The sequence below is a fragment of the Lethenteron reissneri genome, chromosome 9 (genome assembly GCF_015708825.2).
Source record: "Lethenteron reissneri isolate LAM-NWPU_2019-01 chromosome 9, ASM1570882v1, whole genome shotgun sequence".
Classification (NCBI taxonomy): Eukaryota; Metazoa; Chordata; class Hyperoartia; order Petromyzontiformes; family Petromyzontidae; genus Lethenteron; species Lethenteron reissneri.
The window spans coordinates 8440811-8467615 of NC_083787.1; the positions used below are offsets into that span (position 1 = coordinate 8440811).

Genomic DNA, 26805 nt, shown 5'->3' on the forward strand with positions numbered 1-26805 from the left:
CCGAAAGAACCAAGAATAAGTCTACATTGTAGATGGCCAATACGCTCACCATGCATAAAAACCAGGCTACAGTCTACATTATAGACTGGCAGTACACTCACCGAGATTAAGAACCAGACTACAGTCTACATTATAGACTGCCTGTACACTCACTCCGATAAAGAACCAGGCTACAGTCTACATTAGTGTTCTTTTAGTTTTTTTATAATTTTTTATTGATTTATTTTTAATAATAATTTTTCTATCTACGTAACTTTACCGAAAGAACCAAAGAATATATATATGGGTATATATTAAATTAAATGTCATCACCAAACTGTGAACATTTGCACCTAATTCGATTTAAATTTGTGAACAAGGCTGAAGAGCCAATGGGGCTCTGGTAGATTAAAAGTACAATACGTGCAATGTGGATTTGCAAAGCGTCTAAATGTTCCGTCATTTCAAGACGCTGTACAGAAAGATTTGAAATATTTACTTTAGAGAGAGCAGTCCGTTATAGCCAGAGGGATAAAGGGAGGCCTTGAGCCTGGACTTGTACAAGGGCAGCCCGGACATCTTTCTGACAATAAAATAACAAGATTCATAATGAACCTCACCATGTATTCAAAGACAATAGTCTTTCGTCGTATATGGAGAGGTGGACTGTTATGGTTGCAGGTCATCCTTTTTTTATACTGCACTACCATGACATTGTTGAAGATGGTTGACGTTTTACTTTTAAGTTCTTTTCATTGACGCATATCGAGTATCATGCACATTTCGATTTAAAGCTTTCGTGACTGCAGGGATTCATCTTCTTGGTTCTTTCGGTAAAGTCACGTAGAAGGGAAGTAATAAAATAATAAAAAATAAAACATAATAAAATAATTCTCACGACGTTTCGGCCACAACGCAAGCAGCCGTCCTCAGGTGGCCGAAACGTGAGAATTATTTTATTATGTTTTATTTTTTATTATTTTATTACTTCCCTTCTACGTATCATGCACATCCTCAGACAGTCAAAGTTGTATGTATAAATTGGTTTAAAGAATATATCCATGCTCCTTGCGAGCCACGTTCGGTGCAGTCTGTACATATACCGCGCCTCCGATGAGCACGGTTGGCTACGTACGGTGTGAAAGCAGTTCAACTATACGTACATACGTCAGTGAATTACCAGGCGATTATTATTGTGGAAAGAATGGCGATTGTTGCATTAAAAAAGTGTTGATGCTTGTTTCTCACTGCAGTGTTGGGGAGAACCTGGCCTATACCCTGTCTGCATTTGTGGAATTGATGGATCACAGCATTATGTCCTGGGAATCCTTCACCCAGGGACCATTTGTTAAAAAGGTAAGGTATCCTTGGTCAATATTCCGACCACTATAAATATGTTGCGGGTGTTAGAACAACACCGAGTCTATGGGGTATTTTTTTAGCAATGAGTAAATACGCCTTTTTGAGAAGGCTTTTGATTATTTTACTCAGTTGTGTTTAAAAAAAATCTATAATTATAAACATTACTCGGACACAAATACTGTGCAAATGTCAAGAGGCCCTTTAGAAATCAATTGATCCCATGTGATGAACAAGACGCATGAGCGCGTTTGATTTTTCTCCCGTTTATATTTAAATTTTGCTGTCAAGATCGCGTCATTTGCATTCAGAGCTGGCAGTGAACGGTGTCTCTTTCACCTTGCGTCTGGCAAGTACCCCAGAAGATGATGTCCGTGATGTAAAAATGTATATCCACACAAGGTTAATTAAGACCGTCTTTGTATGCTCCGCAAAAAAGTGTCGCACTGCAATCAACAGACTCCGTTTTTTAAACCTGATTTGGTTATCGAAATACTAATATACAAATATGTACGTAATGCAAAAAAACTGAACGCATTCATGCCTTTAAGGAGTTTATAGTAGTTGATCTTTTCGACCTTGGACCTTCTTCATAGCACATAAAGGAGGGCCATTGCCAAAAGAAGCAATGTTACCCAAAACATTACCTCATAATATACCTTTCCTTTTAAGGCGGTGTTATTGATGAATGCTGTTGAGTTTTTTTGTTATTAGTGCTTGTGCACTGCTGCCAAAAAAGTATCACCAAATATGTCCATATATATATAAACCAGGCTTGCGGTAGGTTGTGGATGGAATCATGTTGAAGTTCTTACCTTCTGGTGGTGCACTGTACGCTTGTGTTGATTCAGCTGTTCGAGGCGCAATGATGCGCCGTGGGGAGATTGGTTGGACGTGCGTGGCTGTGTGAAAGATCGCGGGGTGTGCTCAGCTGTCGTATAACGCCACTGTGTTTGTAGCAAAGCGCAGTAGTGGTGCTGCGTTGCTTCGTTCACAAGGAGGAAATCTGTGAGCTTTGCGAGTCTCTCGTGAGGTGTTCTAGTGTGGCTTCGAGAATGATAGACCGTTTGTTCAGCTGCAGATAGACGACGAGTTTTTGGTCCATGGGAAGCAGTGTGGAATTCTGTCTTACTATTACATTGTATAACAATAATATCCTTCGAAATGAATGCCTTAATACCTTTCATAAGTGTGCTGCTCTACGAATGTTTGAACGATTACTTTTTTAAGAAATGGAACGCCGAGAGAAACCCAACGCATAAGAGCGGGAAACACTCAAACGCTACACAAATTGAGCAGCAGTCTTAACTACTATTCTGCCTATTGCAGTCCCTCTTGTAGCCCAGAGGGTAAGGTGCATCATTCACATTATGGTACCTGCTCAATGGACAAGCCCCTATGTCACGAGCTGTGGTTTACAGGTGTAAACCACAGTGCCCAGCTGGGAACGACTTTTGAGAGGTGACGTTTCTCATTTTAACGGGTGCTCACGAAGGGGTTCACAAATACAGTTATAGCGGAGAATTAGACTTACACGACTGCCCGTGGTGTAACGGTGAGCATGCTGGTCTTAAATTCCCACCTCCATGTCTCCAGCAGTATAAACAAATTAATGCTCTGCAGTCTATCGGTAGGCCGTGTGTGGTGGGGAAAAGTGTGGGTATTCCCATCACTTCCACGATACACATCACCAGAAATTGGGATCGTAAACAATCCCAGTCCTTGAGATCTACTCAGTTTCTCTGGCCTCGGCACGCGCCAAAATGTATGCCATTCAGTTTAATTGCGCTCTCCTGCTTGCAGCACTTGTCCCTGTGGTCTATTGGGCTAAACAGATCCGTGTGTCGTTGCATGCTCTTCGTGATGCCACGCCAGGTGGTGAACTTCGCTACCCGGTCGACAGCGGACGCCACCGTGCTGCAGCGCTCGCTCGCGATCCTGGAGAGCATGATTCAGAGTGGGAACGCGCTGTCCCTGCACGTGGCCTCCGAGATCTCCATCCAGCAGCTGCAGCCACATCTCTCCGTGTGCGTACGCGCCCAAGCACGCACACACCCCCCCCACCCTCCAATCCCTTCACATCTCGTCTCCTCTACTATGTGAGGCATGGTATCAAGTAATGCATGCGGATAAGCTGGAATTTCTTTTTATGTATGACATTGGTTACTTTACAGGGAGCACAATTACATGGAGCCTAAGATTGCAGTTGCAAACGGACTGCACCAAATTGCTACTGCAACAAGAATACTGGAGTGTTTTTTTTTCCCGCACTGGCCCAATGCAAGGGGCCCCCCCTGTTTTACCTCCCAGTATCTCAGTTGAATCGCTGACGTGTGTGGGTACTCGTCGTTACTTAATTGCTCGAGAAAATCGACGTTGTTCGTGTTGAGCGTGGAGTTCGCAACCCCGCAGTGTGGAAGACGCACCGATGCAACCTTAGAGTGATTTCAAGCATCCAAGCATCAATCCTTGCCTCGAACAGGTCCAGACGAATTGCTGGACATAGCATTTCCTCCATGATGTAGTTCGATTAGCTTTTGCAGATAGAGGTAGGGTGAATTGGGTTCTCAGATACTCAAAAATACACGCGAAAAATGTTCAGGTAAACAATTATTATTAAAACATAGTCATATACTGCTTTCATATGTAGCTTAATGCACTATATTTCATCTTTATATGTTTTAGCAACAGTTTAATGGGTACAAATTATATGAGGTCAGAGGTCAGCTCAGCTCGGCGTCTCTCCAGGGACAAAAAAAATCCATTCTGTTTTGTGGAAAGTAACCGGTGGATTTCCTATGGAGAGAATGACTGACTGCCCTCCCCGTGTGCACTGTGGAATGTCGACTGCTGCCAAAAAGAGATTATCACAACACAATACTCCGTTCTCTGTACGGTAAGTCCTCGCTTTAACGCATGTTACAACGCATTTTCGCTCCAACGCTGTTCTTCTGTGGGAGATGACTTTTCGCGCAATGCGGAACGCGCGCTATTATAACGCGGTTTCTGAGCGGCCCGATCACAATATGAGGCATCTTCTTGGTTCTTTCGGTAAAGTCACGTAGAAGGGAAGTAATAAAATAATAAAAATAAAACATAATAAAATAAAATAATTATTTTATTTTATTATGTTTTATAAAATAATAAAAATAAAACATAATAAAATAAAATAATTATTTTATTTTATTATGTTTTATTTTTATTATTTTATTACTTCCTTTCTACGTGACTTTACCGAAAGAACCAAGAAGATGAATCCCTGCAGTCACGAAAGCTTTAAATCGAAAAATATGAAGCATGATAAAGTACGTGGCGGCGTACCCTCATCTCAGTTCTCTGTCTCACAATGGGATGACTGGAGGCTGATCTTAAAGTGCAAATGTGATTCAAATGATTATTTTTTTTTTTTACTTATGCACTGTAATGTATACAGTAATTCTTCGCTTAACACGCCACTTTTTAGGTAGACGTGTATTGTGTTACATGAGGAATTACTGCACTTAAATGTAAAGCTTTCATCTGTATGGGTTAACGATTTTACCCATACTAAGCAGCGAGGTGGAGAATGTGGGTAACAAAGTTTAATTGTTTAGCTGTACAGGTCAAAATACAGCTGTCAGTTAATCATCATCACAGGCCATGCTCAATTCATTGTTGATTGCAATCTCTTCTTACATGATCTATTATGCTCTAAAATAATTTTATTCATGTTATGATTAATTTATTAAATGATCAAAATACATGCATACATTTCTGTGCCTGAGAGTTTTTTGTTTTTATTAATGTAATTGGGTTGGATCAACCTTAAAGCCACCTAATTATTGTATACTCACTCCAGAATTATAATTGTGTTGCATATAATATCGACCCCGATCTTTACAATTAATGAGCACATCACATTGGGGGGTGAATATTTACAGCCAACAGTCACTCCTTCTCTGCTCTGTTCGTATGCCTTTTTACACACTCTCTCCTTTGCGCTGACCATTGCAATAACAGTTTATAAGTCTTGTTCATTGGGCATTACGTTGAGTACGTAAAGGATAACATCCAAGCAATGTTATTTACTAAACCCCCCCTGGGCTGGTATGCTGCAGTGAGTTGGGGTTATAGAGCAGCCTGTAGCAGGTTTACACCGCAGCCTGGTGACCTTATCTTATATTTATATTCTGCCTTTGTCCAATGCGCTTCGCAAGGGATATGAGAAGTACAATTAGGCTTCGCTAAAAGTGATATGGTGAATAGGGATGGGGTATGGGGAAGGAGGTTAGTGGGTACGGGAATTACGAGGGTACCTAGGGATGGAGGGACAGATGGGTCAGGGAGAAGAGGTGGGTATCTTGAGAGAGGAGCTGGAACTAGACAGGGAGGGTGCTTGCTTAATGTGGAGGGGAAGTTCGTTCCAGTACAGGGGGGGGGGGCAAGTAGGGAAACGGAGCAAAAACGGGATTGTGCACAAAGAGAGGGGGGGGGGGAACCGTTTGGAGTAGTGGGAGAGATTGAGAGTGGAACAGGCGGCAGGGGACATAATTCGAGACAAGGGAAGCGAGGTACGGTGGGGCAAGGCCATAAAGAGACCTGAGACTTGTGTTGGCTGTAGATCACTAGCAGAGAATGCCTCCCTCCTCCCAGCGCGTTGCCACCTCCCCTAAGCTGTCGCTGAGCTCTGTGATTTAATGTGAGAGGGCATAAGCAAACTATGCTGAGCTCGCATTAATTATAAGTTGCCCTGAAGCCAGCGATGGGGAGGTCCGTTATAAATTATGTACGGTAGTTATAAATTGTGCGATGAAATTCAGAAGTAATGCGTAAGAAGCTCATCAAAACGTTTAATGGTTTTGGGTTTTATTTGTGGATAATGAGTAAGTGTGATGTAGGGTGTATAATCGGAAGGGTTTTTTTTCTCAATACAGTGGTGCTGTAGTTATTAATACTATCGTTCACAACACTGCATTATGCCTGATAGGATGAATTGTCAGTATTTTTTTTATTTTTTTAGGCAGTTGTAAGCCCTTATAGTTAATGTTTGTATTTTCTTGCAATGGAGATCAGTTTATAGAATCGTGGTTGGTCAAGTCTCCATCTGTCTGGGTAATTAATTATTACGAAAAAGACATATCGATTTTCATGATGTGTGACTTTTGCAGACTATAATAAACTACAAATATCGATTTTCATGATGTGTGACTTTTGCAGACTATAAAAAGCCATTTGATTCAATGGAAACTAACCACCAAAACACTGGAAAACTAAGGCCTTGACAAAAATCTATAGAAATGATAAAAAACATTTATGAAGATGGAACAGCCGCACGAATTACATAAATAAAGACACAAAATACAAATAGGATGAAGAGTCGAGCGAGGAGATGCACTCTCACCAAGCCTTTTCACAGCAACATGAGGGAGGAATTTTCTAAAAATTGGATTGGAGATATCAAAGCAAACAGGACCCTGTGGGGTGGGCTGGTAGGAACGAATAACCAAAGAATATAAACATAATGTATTATTACACTTGTTTAGCCAGGAAAGCCTCACTGAGTCTAAAGGTTTTTGTAGGGTCCTGCCAAGTGTTTGCAGTAGGGGGCGATGTTGCTACACCTAATTGGACATCGGACGGACGGACGGACGATATAATCTATTGTAGGCTGGTTCACTTCGTTCCTACCAGTATAAAGTTGAGCGATAAATGAGAATCCACCTCTGGTTGCTGTTGACGCAAGTCCTCAGGAAATGATTACAGAATTTCACGAATAAAGAAGGCTGCAGAGTAGTGGGTAAAGATAAACATGAGCAAAACATGTGTTTGTGTACATGCAAAATAATTGTTGGAGGGACACAACTGGGAAACACAACAGATTGTACACATATATATATGTCTCTGGGACAATTACAGGAGGACCAGGATCATAATGATGAAATAAAGAGGTGATATAGAGCAGGATTGGCCACTTTTGGAAAATATTTTTTTAATGAAAGTAAGCGTACTAATGTGCCTAAAGAAGGCAATTTAATGCCAGTGCAATATCAAAACTGTTCCCAAGATTAAAAAAATATGTTTAATCTCCTGAATGCAGACACTGAATGTGAACTTCACGACAATTTGCTAAATCCGGGGTAATTCAAGCTTGAATGCATTGAAGTGGCTTTCCCAATGAAAAAATTATGTCAACATTGCTACTTTTTATCTTTTTGCAGAATGTAATTTTAGAAATACGTTGATTTCAATATTTCAACATTTTTGGCGTCTCTCTGACACTTTTGTTCAAATCTATTCTCAGTTATTTTGATCAATGTATCCTTTGTGCTCACACAATTTCCTGAGAGTGCTCTAACTCACATATACACGCCGTCTTTGCTCATCTTTTGTAACTCTCCTAACATTGCCATTGCTGCCACTTGAGGTTTTATCACACAGAAGTGGTTATTGGTCCACCCTTCCAGCACTTTATTGAAAACGAAAAGAGGCTGGCTGGCTGGCTGGCTGGTTCGGGGAGCTTACTCCGTGTCAGGGCTGAGCCAGTGTACAGCTGATATCCATGGTTCGAAACCAGGCAGCCATCCACATTAATTATAGCGAGTTGGTGCTCTCAGCCTAGATGTCAATGGCTGCACAGCAACGTCATTGCATTCGTTTATTTTTTCACTCACTGTTGGTTTGATTGACACGTTTTGGATGCTCGTTGTAAGTTAGAAGTTCTCGGGCGTGGATAGAGAGGCTTATTTCACTAAGTTCAGAAGTAAATATAAAAGTTTTCTCCGCCGGCAGTCGAAGCCCCACCTGTGGTCTACCAGGCCACAAGCCCTCAAAAGCAAAACATTTGTGCATAAGCAAATTTGCGTTCACGGTAAATGTATGTAAAGCTGAAAATACTCACTTTCAGTATGCGTACAATTTCAGTTTTTTTGAAGGGTTTGTCTCTTACTGCACTAGAATCGCTATCCCTTGCATGAGTTTCGATTCCCAGTCAAGGCTAACTTTGGCAAGTGATATCTGCTGAACCGATCGTGTTTCCCTGCCTTCACTCGCCTGCACTGAACAGCAGGGTGAAGAAAAATCAACCCCCGTGACAGAGACTGCACGGGGAAGTCTTCATCCATCCGTGGATTGACAAAGTAATACATCGTTTTAATAATTATTAAAACGATGTATTAAGACGATGTACACATTAACATTTGTTGTAAATATTTCAATGTATTTTTGTGTTGCAGGTCTAATCAGGAAATTCAGATATACACAATCGCTGTCATCAATGCCCTCTTCATGAAGGCGACTGCGGACAAGAAAGTGGTAAGTGAAATAAATATGACTTATCAAAGTGTAATTTGTAGGATTATGTTGTGGCAGTAGCAAATAAACACACGTTTGGATGACAGATTGAGCCCAACCTTTCAGGGACGTTCAAGATTGCACCATGTTGTTCACAATAGTTTGCCATTGTGTGCCAGTGACTTGTGTGAAATTTGACTCCTGCTTTGACAGTCCAGCACCCTGAAGAGTAGATAGCCAGCTGATCTTAAGCTTCTGCCCTCTAGCCTCATTGCCACACAAATGCCCTTTTGTGTCAAAAGCCCAAGCTCTTGCTTGCGAGGTGCACTCGAGTGCATGGCCCTGTGCAGAGATGTGCCCCCACGGCCTCCCAAGCCTCCGCATGTCTCTGATATCTGCCGATGAGTAATGCACCGGGCTGCTTTGAAAGCGCGTGGCACAATGCGAAATGTGTGCTGAGCCTCTGCGCAGAGCACAAGGGGCGGTCGTGTTGAGCTGGGCAGATGTTGCACACTCGCTTCCTTTGTTCGAGCAAGTCTGTGTCGCGGCGGCTGGCTATGGCCAGTGTTGACATCAAGCCGAGCGGGTGGGCGGGCTCTTTTTTACATTTTCCTCCCAAGGTAAACTTTTAAGCGCTTGATTGATGTGCAAGTGGCAAGACAATTTTTTGTCAATATTTTGCAAGCGAGAGAGAAGGCCAAATCACTGCACTTTCCAGAGGAAATTGCCTTCCGCCAGAACACGCATCAGGGACTTGGGTTCGGTAATTTTGTGTTGTGAAATAGGCGTGAATAAGCATGAACCTATTCCGTGACTGGCCTCTATTGCCCTCGCTGGCCCTGCAGATGGGGGTATCGCACAAGGCGATCTCCGCGCGGATCCTCCCAATCACATTTGCAAGTCACTCAAAATAAAGGCTTTCACCATGAAGTTCAGACAACAAGGAATAGGATTGTAAGCCTCGGTTAATTGCATATGCCTTACTTTTTTATACACTAGATCACCGATTATCCGGCAGCTTCAAGTGCCGGATTTTTTTCTATATGCCAGATAATCACGTCATTATTTAAAATAGCTTATTTGTGCACATTCCTGCAAAACATGAAATTGTATCTGTTGCGTGTATAGTTTTTTTAATGTTGTAAATGTATTTACTGTATGAAATTGGCATTAATAAACATACAAAGAGACACACATATATATATTTCCTCGTGTAAGAAGTCACTGTATTTACTGTATCATACTTAGCACGCTAATCTCGAAGACTCATGCGTGGGGTGATGTACGTCGTCCTCCGCTCTTGTTTCAACATGATTGAGTTTGACGATCGCCGGACTGGTTACATCCTTTGGAACGGTTTTAGCGGTTTCGCCGGATTGGCCTGGGACTCCTGGATAATGTTGGAAGCAGCCGGATCACTGCGTGCTGGATAATCTATGATCAACTGTATATTTATGTATATGTAAGTACATTTCAACATTTTCAAGTTTCAACTTCAGTGAACTTATTTTGTTAAATTAGCTTCTTGCTGTCTCTATTGTTTGGTCAATGCACAAATTACCCCCTGATCCAGAGATTAATTACAAACTTCTAAATGAATAAGAGTTATGGTGAGGGTTTAGTTTTTAGTGTTAAAACACGAAACAGCGCTGGGGATCATATATAACAGATAAGAATAGATATTTTACTGCAAATGATGTCATAAAAACGCGTCTTATCAGCAGTTTTTCTCATTTGTAATGTAGTTTCTTGATTTCGGCACGATAAGAATAGCTAGAAATCATGTTGTCTGTGAGATATTTACACATTTCTGCATATTCGATGCGGCCCAAGGGAAAAAAGGCATAAAAGTCATACAGGATTACCACCTACAAAATAGCCCTGCACATTAAGCAAACGTATAATAGACTTAACCAACATTTTCTTAGGTTTTTTCGGTAAAGTCACGTAGGTAAAACATCAAAATTAATAAAAATAAATAAAATAAAACAAAAATCACGACGTTTCGGAGGCAACACAAGTCTCCGTCATCAGGTGGGACCGTCACAGCCGGATTAGCTGCATCAAGTGAGGCAATGATTCAAGATGTATTTATTCCCTTAACCTAAGAATATGAATCCTTGCAGTCACGAAAGCTTCAAATCTAGAATTAACCAACATTAAATGATATTTTTTTCATTTTACCAGTAATCTTGACTTGTGCATAACCAATACATTTGCATTGTCAGTGTTGTAAACTTTAACGCTTTTAATGCCCAATTCCCCATTGGATGTGATCTTTAGTGGTTACGAATGAGGCACGTGAACGGAGAAGTGCACTCATCGCTGCAGTGGGAATTGCTCTGTTGAGCGAACCTAGCGGCACGTAGTAGTCCGTCAGCCTAACCTTGGAGGAACACTTCAGCTGTAATGAGGGGCATGTTGTACCCTTGCCACGTGGTATAACTGCCCCCCCCCCCCCGCACAGAATCTCCAGGAATGCACCGTTGTTTTGAGTGTTCTCCTTGGCTTGCTACACTGAGTGCATTTTGACCAATGGCATCACCATTTGAACCCAGGAGACATGCCGACTGCCTTTTAAAACAAACCACCTCATTGTGCTAGTTTATATTGCTGATGTGTTTGACTTTTTCCCATGCTGGGCATTCCCATGGGAAAAGAAACCTCATCTTCTTTGGCGCAGCTGCGAAACATGACCAGCAGAGTGGGAGTTATGGGAAATGTCCCAGTGAAGAGGCGGTATGAATTTTTTGACCACTGTTATATGTTCCTCTGCTGTCTTTCCTGTAAGTGGCTCAGAGTTACTACTAATACTTAACTTGCCGTGAATACCGAATAAGTAAAGAAAGGTTGACGTTCATATAAATGTGTTGCAACGATGTTTTTATTTCTACGGCAGTAACAATATCTTTTTTGTTACCGCCACACAAACTATTTTTTTGGAGGATTGGAAGTTTTACCGGGACTGAAAATTCCCTTGAGAAATGTCATCGTATTTATGGTATATTCATCGAAAACCTTATTGATTTTGGAAGAGAGTATTTGTTTACTGACCTCATTTTAATAGTTTACCTTGTCTGCCAGCAACACACTCCGGATTTGCTGCAGATGAGTGGAATTGATCAAGAATCGGGCAGCAGCGCATTTGAACTTTTGCGTTTTGTTACGAGTACCAAACCCAAGGAAAATAATTTTAAGATCCAAAGCGAAAATCTATCTTTTTATTTTTTGCTGACAGAAAATATATTGAATAGTGTGTAGGTAAACTTGGGCTGTTAATATACATGGTGTACAACATTTGTGTGTTTATATGTACATTTAGTTACATAAATTATAATCCTGTATTAATTCACTCTTGCAGAGATGCAATTAATATTTGTGATTCAGTCAAGATTTGATTTGAGGATCCATTCATTTTTCATCTCGTTTTTACCATCTCGTTTGTATTGTTCCTGATTTTTTAATCAGTTTCGTTCATGTACATTTGTGTTCTCTTTTATGATAAATGTGAGTTTCACATATGATATGCATAGATGGCAAAAACAATTTCTCTCACGCACACATCCTGCAGTCTGTAATGCAGTACAGCATATAGACTGGAGGTATGCAGTGCGCATACAGGCACTGAAATGTGACCAAGCATGTTCGTGCCAGATTCCTCCAGTTATGAGTAAATATTCTGATTCTGGATCCCATGCACTGCGAGCGCATGTAAAGTCAATGCGATGCGCTGGATAGGTGCGCGCATTGACCCAGGTGGAAACGGCTTTCTCAAGATAGCGGGCCCAGTCCTTGCACTTTGGTTGCACACCGGCAGCTCCCTTCTCTGCTCTGGAATGTTGTTATATGTGAGCTGTCACAGCCCAGGCAACGCCGCTCTTGAATAAACGCGAAGACTAATAGGTATTTGTGTCTACAATAAACTGTGAAGTGAGATGGTTTACTTAAAACAGCTGGTCACTATTTACTGAAAGCCGTTAGTGTTAAATAGCCTGACTAATGCGTCTTGGGTAAATCGGCAACTTTATTGCCATCAGGATTTATGCTTGAATTTGCTGTGCAGAGAAAATGATGTGAACAGAAATATATGAAAATGCTAAATATAAATTGATCTGCACAATAGATGCAAGTGTTTATATCCACCCCTGTTCATTGTAGTGCATGTGAGATAATTGGGCTAATACAAAGCATAGCTGAATATTTTTGCGTCATATAAAAACACGTATTTTAAGTAAAATTTTGCTGTAAAACTACACGGAGCTGTGCATTGGTGTTGGTAAAGCGGAGTGGTAGGTTTCGTAGCGGTTTGTGTAGGATTTTTAGTATATTTCCTGGAAACACGTGAAGTGTCCTTGAATGGACAGATGGTTGGATGCACGGACATATTTCCCAAGGGCCAGTAATTGGTACCTATGGGTTTCTTTAAAAACACGCCAGCCTGAAGTAGGAGCTGCATGAATGCTTGCACCTAGAGTCGCTGTCTGCAGATGGGATGTGAACGATATCCGAGTTAGAGGGGCACTGTGACAGTTTTTAGTTAACAGTGAACATGGATATGTCAGTGTAGTTATAGTTGTGATGTTTAAGGGGCTGAAAGGAAGCTGCCAATGTCTCATCATCAAAATATCATCTTTCATTGACCCGGTAGTTAGAAAAAAAATACTGTAAGGATATTCAAGTGGCAACTTGACTTGGAGACTTGTGTTCAACATGTAACTAGGACATCGTAGAATACTATACCTGGTGAGTTGTGAATTAGGCTATGACACTACCCATGCCTGCGTGTGTGTTATGGGTAGCCTAATGACCACTTGAACTGCCCTGCATGGTCTCGCGAGGATAATTTGTTTAACCAAGGTCTGTAGAGGAAGAGAACACTTGGGGAGATATCCTACAGCGGTTAACCAAATTGGGATTCCCATGAAGTAACAGTGCAATGCAAGCGACCGGTCCTGCTGTTATAATGCAGAAGTTAGCGAAGCTGTACATCCGGCCATATTTATATGGAGCAATGGGCCACCCATGGGGATTCAGCTGTAGTGTTAACTTGGGGTTGGTTAGGGCACAATCCATGACAACACACCATTGCTTGTCTTGCCCGAGAGACCCAGCGTCTACCCCGTGCTAGGAGAGGGGTTATCTGCAGAATTCCCAGCAGAGCTGATAAGCTGCGGGCATGAGCAAAATTAAGATGTAGTCTCTGCCTCGGACTTAACAAATCCGAGGAAGCACTCCAGAGAGGAAATGCGCAGTCCTCATCCTCGGTCAAATTTGTTATCTTTTTGGAACGGGAGATTGCACAGGGCACCGCAGAGGTCATGGGAAGCACCCCGTAAATGCAGGAAGGGTTTCCTCAGTTTGTTGTCAACATTAGGGATGTGTGCAGTGTTTACCAAGAATTGCATCCATCTGCAATGCATGGCAATCACCCATCCGAGCACTATTCAGGCCCAAGCTGCGTTAGCTTCCAGCTCTGGTGAGATCGGGCGCATTGCAAATCCTAAGCAAAATGTAATTCTCACTCGCACGTTTGACCGTCGTCGCCGTTGCTTTAAAATATTGACGCTAAAGTTCCCGTGCGCCCCGGCGTTGTCTCTCTGCTCAAACGTGCGTTGGGTGGTGCTCACTTCCATTGGCAGCTGTGAGCCGGTGGTGAACTTCCACATTCCCTGCACGGGCGCCAGTTTCTCCGAAGAGGCAACCTCTGTTTTGACCTCTCACAGAGCGGTGCTTGTGTTTAGGCCCCGCGGAGGAGAGGATGATGGGCTTTGCCCAGCTTTGTTGGTTGACGTTGGTGCGAACGCCACTTGTCTATGAATCTGACCAGTTTCACTTTAAAACAACGAGTGCTGCAATCCCACAAAATAGTACGCGTGTTACAATTCCGGAGGGAATAAGATTCAACTAAACCCTCGCTACGATTTAAGGTTTCGTCCTTAAAACGGAGCCTACCACCATTTCAGTGAACTGTCGTGGCTTTTAAAGATGCATGCCTTCGTAAAGGTAACCCAACGTTTGTTTATTGAATTGTACATGTCACAAATACAATTGTTTTACATTACGCTAAACCACATTGGGTGGGTGATTATGAAAGTATAGCATTGTCTTGAACAAATTATGTATGAACCACCAATATGCTCTCATCCCATATGAGTTTGTTGCTGGTAACACCGATGTCTTTTTCATTCGCAGCAAATATTTAATTACTTTCAGAAGACTCTGAGACCCACGATTCTCAATGTAAGTAGACATGTTCAACTCCTGTTTTTATATAAAATCCTGGTTTTGTAATCTTCAAGCTTCGTTGTATGTGAATGTGGGCGTTAAGATGCTGAGCGGGGACCGGCATAACAAGTTCGATTTCCACTCACGGCCAACACCAGTGACGATTATCTGAACTGGTCCTGGGCCTCCCATATGTCTACTCAGCTTTAAATGAGTACCTGGTGGAGTGTGTATGTATGTTGAGCTTCTTTCGCACCGTATGTAGCCAACCGTGCTAATTGGAGGGGCGGGAACATTTCTAAGCATCGCCATTGGGGAGATAAAGGCAGCCAGGTGTGATGTTGGCCACCCACCCCCTCCTGTGCCATGCCGGCTTGCATAGGTTCTCGCTAGCTGTGCTTGCCCCAAAAATCTGTTAAGGCTATAAGGGGGATCTTTGTCTTTTTTTGTCTAAGATGCCAAACATCATGTGAGCCGCATCACAACGCTTGTTGACCAATTGTTCTTGGGGAAAAAAAACACACTGCCGCAGCAGTTTAAGAAGATTGTTGCTCTAAGACACAAATGCAGTCACTTGTATTTTTGGCAGGAACCTGCGCTGACCTCCCTTTAAAAGTGCCGAGTGGCTCGCACGTTGAAAGCATTCTTCTTGGCATGTACATTAAACTTTCATGAAACGCCCGGTAAGTGCCGCGTGTTGGCTGCGAGCATCGATCACATCGTGTGTTTATGTGCCGAACGCAGACCGTGATCCGCAGCAACCGGTCCATCGGCGCGGATATGGCGCACCAGCTGTACGTGCTGCAGACCCTCTCGCTAAACCTATTGGAGGATCGCATGATGACCAAGCTGGACCCGCAGGACCAGGTCTCGCCCCGCCAGTCCCCCCCCCCCCCGCTCCAGCCGACCCACGAGCACCCTCTCGCAAACGGCTCCCTGCATCTCCCCCCCCAGTTGGCTGTCTACACACGCACACTCGCCGCGGTGCTGAACAAGCCAGTCGGAGTCGAGGGCACACGTAAAGCTGAGCTCCGTTCTGTGGCTCCATATGCAAATTTTTTATGAATATTTAGTGCAGAGAGCTACTGGTTTTTCGGACCAATGTCCAGCGTCAGTGTTGCCGTCTGGGTCTCATCAGCAAAATCAGGCTTATTAAACAAATGCTGTTGGAATACCAGATATTATTGGCAAGAGCACTCCACTGGGCTTGTAACGCCATCTCGCCCCACATCACCTGATTGGTTGAAGTCACTGGAATTGATTTCTGGTGGATCTGCAGTCTGCTCCAAATCTAGTCGGTGAGAACAGCCTTAGCATAAATCGTCAAATTCATATCGTCTGTGTATTTATTTGCTCGGGATCAACTGAAAGGTATAACTTCATCAAATAGCTTTTGAATCTTGCTTTGCTATCTGCTTTGAAAAATACATTTTCTAAAGTAGCACCGTTGGCTACGTACGTTGTGAAAGAAGTTCAACATACATGCATGGGAACATGCACTCTAATCCTGTGCTTTAAATCAAACTGTGCGATGTACGCAATGAATAACTTAATAGCATTGACAAATAATGCATAATCTTATGACTGATGCATAAAGGTTGAACAGTGAGGTTTAATAGACTCCCTGTCGAGTCTTTGGGTTCAGCCGAAGCGCCCAAAGGCTCAAGCTTGCCAAGCTGACGATGCAACCGGTCACATTCTGAGAGCAGCGAAAGTTCTTGAGTCCCTAATGCACACACGGCGTGTTGATAGCCGCATAGAGCAAAATTGTTCCCCCTTAATTACATGTGGTAATGGTTACCCTTCTTAGGTAATCGCTGAATGTAATACCTCTGTCTATTCAACGTTCCCTTTCCAACAGCAGTTGAAACTCATTAAGTGTTGGCAGGACTGTAGATGGAACTTGCAGCGATGGGGACCCCTAGTGGCCTTCACTGTATCATCGTGATATAAACCACATTAAGCCGGGTACACTGAATATACAGCCAGCACTCTTTTATGAAATGACATTGCTTTTCGGTTAAATTGTAGCATTCTTTCACAAAACAAACAGGAATGTGAATGTCCTATTGTATTGAAATATTTTGCTTGAAATCAACCGAGCTCGGTGAATACACACCCATAACAAGATCTTTACGAGCAGGGCAGTACCAAATTTCACTAAAGGTCTATTTCAGAGAAGATCTGGGTTACGAAAATGAATTGAAAGCAGGTATAACACAACGGTGCAACTGCAAAGCACGAAGATATCAATTGCCATAAATAATTAATGATTTATTTTACTCTTTAAAGTGAAACAATGTTAACACATACTCTTTGGTTCTTTCGGTAAAGTCACGTAGGTATAAAATATATTGTTGTGATTTAATTTATTTTATTTTATACCTACGTGACTTTACCGAAAGAACCAAAGAGTATGGATCCCTGCAGTCACGAAAACTTCAAATGTTAACACAGTTGAACGACGTTACAAACAAGTGAAATTAAAATAATTAGGTAGAAATACATTTTTAACATCATTTTGCATTTAGATTGCCCAAACGATGAATCCCATATGAAGCCTTTGAGAGTTTAGGTTTCTACCAAATACGATCGAAATGTTTGATTGCTCGTGACGCACCACGGGCGAATGTGCATCTCAGAATCTCGTATTAACTCTCGGTACATGACCTAGGAATCTTGTGGAGTGTTGTTAAGTTGTGAGTGTGAATATATATGTGTGTGTGTCTATATATGGTGTAAGTAAACCAGTTTAAGTTGATGGTGATTCCTTAGGAAACACTTTTAAGAATACACCTAGGCCAATGTATGTCTCTCCGTACTGATAGTGGAAGGTAGCCAGTTTTAATAAAACGGTAAAAATGAACAATATATACACATATTTTTACTTGGATCTATCATGTTCAAATTACAAAACTGATTACACTCCAGGAAAGGTAGTTAGTTTTGTCAGTGTCTTGGTTTGCGCAGTGTAAACGGTTACTTGAAAGAAAATGGGCCATTACCTAACTCCATAAGGAGCCAACTCATGTTGCTGTTTTGTTTGTCCAGGTCCAACGGGATCTGCTGATGGAGCTGCGCAAGATCGCCTTCGACGGCGATGTGGATCAGACGAACAACAGTGGCTCCATCGACAAGAGGAAGTCCATGTTCACACACGATTACAAGAAGCTGGGCTTCTTGGTAAGTGCCGCTTATAACCACGAGTCACAAGCCGGCGTTCCTCCGTGCTCGAACGATGTGACTCATGTCTCCCATGATGCGCTGAGCCAGTGGTAGAGATTCTACATGAGCTCGATGACAGCTGTGGGAAAGTAGACATGCTCTCTGTGCAAGCACTTCCTTGTAAACCACCATAATAACTACTCGCACAGTCATTTGCGAACCACCACAATGACTGCTCACAGACCCCTTCATAAAACTTCACAAGTAATCCAGAAAGACTCGGATATTAGCCACCCACAGTTCGTACAGAAACAAGCTACTTTATCAACCTGCGCACTCTACTCCACAAACACACTGCATTTTAAAGGACCACAACATTCGCAGCAGGAATCATTATAAATACAATGGGATGGCTTCAGCCTCCACCGTTTGTCTGATAATTATCATAAGCTGGCATTGTTAGCATATGAGTTATTTGCATTTGGTAATGGGAAATTGATTGCACATGCCAAATAAATCAAATCAATTATTTGGCATGTGCAATGGGAGTGAGTCTTTTGATCAGCTGACTATTGTAGACACTTGTTGTGGTTTATTCAAGTAAAGTAATTTCTTTACCGAAAGAACCAAGAAGATGAATCCCTGCAGTCACGAAAGCTTTAAATCAAAAAAAATTTCCCTTGAAATATTAGGGGTGTCCTTGGACTTCCAGTGACATGGGGGTCTTCCGCAGCATGTTTCCCGGCTCCGCATTGGATAATTAATAACGTCATTAACATCCATAGTCTCTTGCCAACTGTTTAGTTTATTTTTCATTAATGTTATTAATATTTAAAGGCATTGGCTATTAGTTACCTTGAGATACAGTTCATTCTTATTTTGTATTTGTTTTTGCTACTTCCATTTGGACTGTCTCTCTGACCTCGTGCACCATTCGCGACTTCTGAATGTTACATTTTGTCCTTCTGCGATGACGCAAAGCGGTCAGTCTAGTAGACCCGTGCTTCGACGCGGGTGGAGGAGCCGCCGAACGGAGTTGACGGTAGCTGTCACTGTGGTCGTTAGTAGCCGTAGAAGAGTGATAAGGAGGTGACTTCCCGCCGGCGAGCGAGTGACTGGAGGCAGTCGGTGGGTGCTGGATCGTCAGTCGCCCTCTCACTGCTGCCCTACGTTGAATTATATCCAGTGCAAGGAGGCAGGAACTGTGTGCTCTATCTCCCCACACGGGAAAACGATTTTTCCAACCGGGGCGAATGTGTGCGTCGTGTGGAAACGATCACCGGACGCAAATCGTGTTGTTTGCCTCTCTCCTTCCCCTGCAGAACAGTGTGAACCCTGCGCTGGACTTCACAGGCACCCCCCCGGGCATCCTGGCGCTGGACTGCATGCTCTACTTTGCCAAGCAGCACCAGGACTCCTACATCAGAGTGAGTCCAGCTGTGAACACAGCCATTGCTTCGAGGGAGAGGGGGGGGGGTGTACTGTTCGTGAGATTGAGCTGCACAGATTGCGGGTATTCTGCATGTTAACTACGCTTTTGAAAAATGTAAATTTATTTTGCATCTAAGTCATTGGATACGCCATGTCTTCCATCGTTTTTGCTTTGTGAATTTCTGAGTCTTAGAGACATGCACTGCTGTGCTGTTATCATTCTTGTTTTTTTCTTTTCCCCCGTTGTTATGCAAACTGTGTTTGCCATCACATCTGCATCGCATCTGGAGACTTAAGAAACATCCGCTCAGAACTCTCACTATGAGCAGTATAGCTCATTGTGGCAGAGAATGGCCTCAAAAATTACATCACATGACTACTTCCCCTGACCCATACATTGACTTCTTATCCAACAATGGATGTGGCATACCTTTTAAATGTCCTACAAATAGCCTTAGTGTTAGGCACTTGGAAATTTGTTTAATTTTTGTAATCTTAACGATGATATGTGTTTTTTAGAAAGCTTGATGGGTGTCTGACATTCCCTCATTAAATCCCGTAACGTGTTCTACAGCACGCATATAAGAATCCGAGCTTAGTGTGTCTGTGGCGACATCGCTGGATGTCGCTGTGTGTGTGGACAGCCTGGCAAAGGCACGCCACACAATAATGTACCGTCAGCACGGGCTGACAGCAACTAGTGGCACCCTGCGCTGGGCGTAATGCCGGCCCTAGAGGATGGGATGCTGGGGGGGTGCCGGCTACGGGAACGGGTTTCCTAGGGGCCATGGCACTGGTTGACCCCGGAGGACACGTGACCGGGGGAGTCTGCCCGGGGACCCCCAAAAGGGGGGCTGGGGGGACCACGTCTCCAGGAGAGATCCTCCTCGATGGTTCGAGAAGGGGGTCGTGGCTCAGGTCGGAGCGAGCCCCACCACGGGGGATGAAAACCGGTCTCCCAGTGGGACCAGCTGTTGTTGTGATCCTGAAGAATCTACGTGCTATCCTCCGCCTGAAGACAAGAGCAACACGGGACCTGGACCCAGGCTGGGGTCCGTCCATCGTAGCTACTCTCAGTAGAGTTAGCGTAGTTAGCCCGGTGGACCACCACCATAGGTTAATATCTGGTAAAGGGGCAGTTACCCCTTTGTGTTTATCGTGTTGGTTAAAGAAATGTGTTGCCTCTCAACCGTACATCTTAGTGTCCGTTTGAGCCCACTACATATCTATAACAGCCGTGATGAAGTCGGGTGCATCCTAGCTTGTGCGTTGTTCTTTCTGCGCTTGTGAAAGTCCCTCCATGAACAGGCGTTTGTCCTCGAGGTGGCCAGATGGCTCAGAGGTCAGAGTGTCGAGCTGGCATTGCTGAGATCCCTGGTTTGAATTTAGGCTGCCGCCTGTGAATTCGTGATGTTAGCCAGGTCACCGTTGACTGAAAAAAAAAGAATCGAAAAAAATGTTCTGCGTTTAAATTGACAAAATTGCCCCACTAATAATGAAAAAGATTGCTCTGACTGTCATGTGACGGCCATCACTTTAAGGGTTGGTGGGAAAATGCTGACCCTTATTTGTGTGCAACAGAGGCCACTTGAAGGGATCTCAGCAGTCGCATTGTGATATCTGATTCCTTTTTCTGTTCTTTAACATAACGGGTTTCACTGAACCGTCCCATAATATGCCACCGATAGTAAATCATGATAAAGTTGGGGAATAAGATTGAACATCTTCATAGTAGAGAGCATTGGTGTGGTGGCAACGGTGCCTTCGGCAACGTTGAAATCTTGATCTCGAAGATGAAAAGAAAAAGAAAGAAAGAAAAAAGGAAATGTTGCGTTTCTCCCACTGCGAGTGCTCGCGACCTTGGACTCTGTTGAAACCGTCGCCGCGTCTCTGTGCCTTCTGCCCGCGGAGCAGCTGGTGCTGGAAAACAGCTGCCGCGAGGACCGCCACGAGTGCCCGTTTGGCCGCAGCAGCATCGAGCTCACGCGCATCATGTGCGAGATCATGCGCATCCGCGAGCCCCGTGAGTACAGCGCGTCGCACACGGAGGTTCGTGCGTCAGTGTAGGAGCGTGCAGTCCTGTCCATGCGAGAAAGCGAGTGGTAATATAATAACCATGTAGACGCGAGTGTGTTTAACCACCAGACATGGTTAAAACGTTCACATATGCCATCATGACTTTCAGATGTCCCTGTTCCGCACACTAAGTTCCATCGACCAACATTTCACGGCTGGATCATTGAAGTGAAGGGCTGGAAATTACCCTGATGCCAGCCGGCCGACAGTGACCTTGATTGCCAATGAAATATATTACTTAGGAATTGGCCATATGATTCAATTGCAAAACTGACCAATATTCCAGTATTTCTGTGCAGGACACGCCGGGCAGGCTCTGTGTGACCTGGCTTCCACACAGTTCTGCAGTTTTACCACTCCCAAGTTCCCACCAGAAGTTGTTTCGGATTCTAAAAATGGCATTGCGCTTCCACTCCAGAAAATAAAAGCACCTCCCATCTGTCTCTACCTCTCAATGTGTGTTCATGAACACCGACCTTCTGATAGTCACTCCATCGAGTCCTTCATACTTTCCCGTATGTTTTGTTGTCCAAACATATATGTTTAAGGCAACAGACATCCCAAAGCCCATTGCATCTACAGCATTGTAGGATGCTGTTGGCATGAATGATGCTATACAAAATTAAAGTATTATTCTAATCTTGCTGAATGTAATTGGTTTAAAGTGAATTATTTATGTCATAATTTTCATGAATTTAAACTAGGCAAACTTCACGATAACCAGTCGTGGCAGAAATAATTCGTTTTTGTGAGGTCTGGGGCTGTGGTTGTCGCGGTCACAGTTTTGCCCTGCCGTATATCAAATATTCATGATTATTTACTCCTATTTGAGGCAGAGCATTACAACATTTTTGTGTGGCATCTCCCCGGGTGAATGTAAAGTCTCTGTGGGCTATGGCTATTATTGGTCTATAATTTACCACAACTGCATGAAATATTAAGCTGGCGCTCTGTACAGCTTCCTAGGGCACTTTATACGTTTAACTAAATTTACAGCCAGAAAATCGAGCACCTCCTCAAATCGCCGTCACTTTTCTGTCACTTGGCACTGACATTTAGATGACTGTGCCTGGAAAGAGCGACTCATGCACATCCCATATAAAATACTTAACAGAATGTGTCCGCGGTGATTCCTTCTTTCCATAATTACCGCTTGTGCATTATTTAACAGCAATTCGGTAGCCACAGCCTAAATTAACGTGTCACCCCAGTAGTTGGTTTACTGCAAATGCATTTTAAGCTATCTGGAGCCGTTATACTTTAGGCAGCAGCGTTGCTTTGAGCATTCCTCAGGCTTGGCATGCTTAAAGTGGGCTTTCCTATTTAGGATGTGAATTTTGGAGCCTTCACTGCTATCGCTATATAAATCATATAATTATAAGCAGAACATAAATTTGGCCCAGAAGAGCATTTGAACGTGATAAATGTGCATTGCCTGATTGATGGAGAGTGTGTTCGTGCATTAATCGTGTTCTCGTGGGAGCTGGGTGCACAGTGTCTCGGTTCAGAGCGTTGAGCTGGCACCACTGAAAACCTGGGTTCGAATCCAGGCACATACCCCGAAATACACTGGGTTCTCAAGTTTAAAAGTTTGTTCTCTCATCTCTTATTCATTGCCACCTCCTTTCCATTAGAGCTGCCCCAACATTCATCTTAATAATGACTGTTTTTGACAACCCCTTTTTTGCTTTATTTTTGGAAGAAACAATAATAGTGCTTTATCAACAAACCTGCATTTATGTTACACAGGTCTCGGCTGAATACAAGACGTGGAGTCTCAATTGGCTCTCATCATGCCACGCTTAAATCGAATTACACACAAAAACCAGCATGCCAATTTTGTCCAATATTCATCCCTTGAACACCACCGTGAAGTCCTAGCATTATGAACACCTTCACAGGACTTACAGGCCTAAGTCTGCACACATGCTGGCGTATGTCCATTCAAGTCTACGCTCGATGCAGCTAAGAGATACTTGCCTAACTGTCTACATGTGCAGCCCTTTTGTCAATCCACTGCTGGCTGAGGACCTCCCCATGCCGTGCGAGTCGTGGGGGTATTTGACCATACATCACCACGCTGATCAGTGGCAGTTGGTGATGGCAGGACCATAGAAGTACGGTACAACGATACGTTTTGCTGCACTACTCTGTTGCCCACAACATAGCCACCACAGCACCCTATAACACCTTTTTATGACTGTTAGTTGCTCCACCAAGCGTCATCCAGGCTGAACCATGTCTTAGCTTCTGAGATGTTATAATGATCTAATGCATTCCAGGTAATTTGGTCAAAGACTAGCCCTTGTCTAAATCTACATATGCATCTTGGGATTGACTCGGCAATTCTTCTGGGGTAGATGAAACAACTTCCTTCTTGTTGGAAGCCAGCAGCGATGACCCCAACGAATAGTCTCGCTCCCAACACAGCGATCTGGAATGTCCATCACTGGCTCCAGGGGTGCTCGTTTAAGTGGGAAGTGAATTTTATCGACTCTTAGCTGGCTTTATCACGTCGGGATGTTTTGTGATTTTTGTACACGTGGTTGATTTATTGGGCAACAAACTCGGCATAAAAAGAATGGCGATGTGCACTGACTTTACGAGCCTGGTTTCCAAGGTGTTCTTATTTGTCCTGGGGGCCCGACATCAAACCAACGACCTGGAGCTACTCAAGGAGCCGTTACCATGGACGCTCGAAGGGCACATTTAGCGCCGCGCGGTATCATAGATGTGGGAGGAACCAGAGTAGCCAGCGAACGCCCACGCGTGCGAGAGAGTGAGCGAGCGAGGGGTGAGCACTCACTCTCTGTGCAGATGTAAATTAATCCGCTTGCTGTACTGCCATATCCTGGCCTCCATAGTGCTGATTACAGGTGCATGTGCCACCTTGCCCAACTCTCGTGACCTCTACTTCACCTGGTGGGTTATGTGCTCCCCGGACGTTCTTCTGATGGGGTTGTTATGGGGTTATGATGTTGTTGTGATAAAGAGTGGTTGTTTTTTCCATAGCAGTGTGTGTCTGCCATTGCAGCATCGGAAACGGGCCAGGATTACTACCCCATGTACTTCACACACGACAACGCCTTCCAGGAGCTGTTCTGCGTGTGCGTGCAACTGCTCAACAAGACGTGGAAGGAGATGCGCGCCACCTTCGAAGATTTCGACAAGGTCAGACCACCGTGCCGACTGCATTCATGCTTTAGTCTCAACTACATGGCCGCTTATAAAAGTAGCAAAGCTTACAACACACCACATATGTTTGCAGTATCTGCTTCTTTGGTCCACCCTCAAACGCAAAGGGCAGCGCTGTTCGGCGAGAAATCCAAACGCTTTGTTTCTTGACGTGTCGTAAAATTAAAAACAGCAGCCACTCCATCACAGTGGTCTCTTGCATTGGCCGTCGAACCTTCCCGCGATCTCCTGCCTCAGCCCACGTGCACATCTTGAGTCACTGTGATTTCTCTAAGTAGCGATTTTTCGGTATGTGTGTGTGTAGTAACACCTGACACGGTAGTGTTCAGTAACAGGAGTATGTATTTCTTCCAGCACGAGACACGGTCTTAAAAGATTCCCTTTATTCCAAGCATCCCGAACTCCCTCGCTTCCCCTTTTTACATCCCTCAAGCCCCTTTCCCGAAGGTTCCTTGACCTGCTTTCGCTCAAGCCAATCACCTTCCACTTTTCCCAACGGATTCCACCTGTCCACCCTGTCAATCATCCTCCGTTTCCCGCTCTTCCATTTGCATGTCTCTTCCAATCTCTTCAATTCCCTGCCTATAACCAATCCCCTTTCAGTCCGGTTAAGTACCAATCAGAAGGCTTGTTTTACTTCCCGACTCTCCGTGGCGCGTACATAACGTCGGGTGATTGAATCACTACATATGTGTGCTGAATTTCTTTCACACCGTGCGTAGCCGACCTTGCTAATCGGAGCTGCGGGCAAAGGACAACAAGTTATCTGATGCACGTGTTCCCACCTTCTGTCGAGTACTGCAATTCGGTGCATGCGTCCCCGTACGTTTCGTTTTTGCGCAAATTTTCACCTTTTGTTCCATTTTATTGTCAATATTCATATTCTTGGTTCTTTCGGTAAAGTCACGTAGAATGGAAATAATAAAATAATAAAAATAAAACATAATAAAATAATTCTCACGACGTTTCGACCACAATGCAAGTACCCGTCCTCAAGTCTGTCGAGGAGACAGAGTCAGACTGACTCTGTCTCCTCGTCCTCCACCTGAGGACGGCTACTTGCGTTGTGGCCGAAACGTCGTGAGAATTATTTTATTATGTTTTATTTTTATTATTTTATTATTTCCATTCTACGTGACTTTACCGAAAGAACCAAGAAGATGAATCCCTGCAGTCACGAAAGCTTTAAATCGAAATTTAATATTCATATTTCCAATCCTTGTGTCCTACTCTTCCAGGCACAACGGTTTGTTGGCTTTTCGTTATAAAATGTAATTTTCCAAAAGCACTACAACCTGCTCTCGCTCACACCCACTGGGAATCGTCAATCACGACAACACACCTTATTGATGAAGTGTTGACCTTTGCAATATTGACATCAATTCAATCAGTAAATGGTGCTAATGTGATTGCTTACCAGGGCCTTTCGGTGACAGAAGGGGATTTCCAGGATTTGCAAAAAGCACGCGACTCTCGACAAGCTGTCCGCACATGTCTGTAACAATGCAGGGGTTAACATGGATTGATTGCTAATATTCTTAACCAGAAAGAATCATCCACCCATCCTTGTGAAGAAGAAACTTATTAATGAGTATATACACACGTATCTTTTATTTGTAACCGGAATCATTAACACTTTTAATACTTTGAGGACAAAAAACTCAAACATTTATGGAAATTTTTTAAGGCAGTTTGGACGAGTAGGCCAATATAGCCTGAATTGCGATGCTTCTCAACCGATGTGCCGCGCCACGGTCACAAGTGCGCCGTGGTATTTTCGGAATTCAAGGAAAGGAAAGAAGCTTGCTGTTTGCGAGCCGGGACAGACGGACTCCACTCCAGTGAGTTTAACACGGTCCGGCCCCCACCCCGACCCTCTCATCCTCCTTTCTCCATTGGTCGCTCATGCACAGTGCAGCGCAGCAGCGTCAGACAGCCGTCAGCCCTCACCCTCAGCCCTCTCAACTTCCTTGGTTGCACGTGTGCCACTTGGGCAAAAAAAGTTGCACCCTGCAAGTTCTTGCACGTGCCACTGCTGGCAGAAGGGCCCTCAGCTCTAGAGGGCACTACGAGTTGAGGGTATTTGGCCTACTCTTCCATATGTTT

The 26805-nt window shown here is 43.7% G+C and overlaps 1 protein-coding gene across 2 annotated transcripts in view; it reads left to right on the plus strand.

Moving 5' to 3' along the window:
* The first annotated feature begins 1084 nt into the window (after positions 1 to 1084).
* LOC133339385 (engulfment and cell motility protein 1-like) overlaps positions 1085 to 26805 on the plus strand; it is a 56225-nt gene continuing 30504 nt past the window's right edge. The window contains exons 1-9 of one of the 2 annotated variants that reach the window (XM_061547530.1): positions 1085 to 1335; positions 3214 to 3365; positions 8550 to 8628; positions 14800 to 14847; positions 15577 to 15699; positions 17884 to 18015; positions 19320 to 19424; positions 21343 to 21451; positions 24539 to 24675. In XM_061547530.1, the coding sequence (XP_061403514.1) occupies positions 1093 to 1335; positions 3214 to 3365; positions 8550 to 8628; positions 14800 to 14847; positions 15577 to 15699; positions 17884 to 18015; positions 19320 to 19424; positions 21343 to 21451; positions 24539 to 24675 (1128 nt within the window). In that variant the 5' untranslated portion in view covers positions 1085 to 1092. The remainder of the gene's footprint in view (positions 1336 to 3213; positions 3366 to 8549; positions 8629 to 14799; positions 14848 to 15576; positions 15700 to 17883; positions 18016 to 19319; positions 19425 to 21342; positions 21452 to 24538; positions 24676 to 26805) is intronic. The other variant, XM_061547538.1, reaches the window with a different exon arrangement.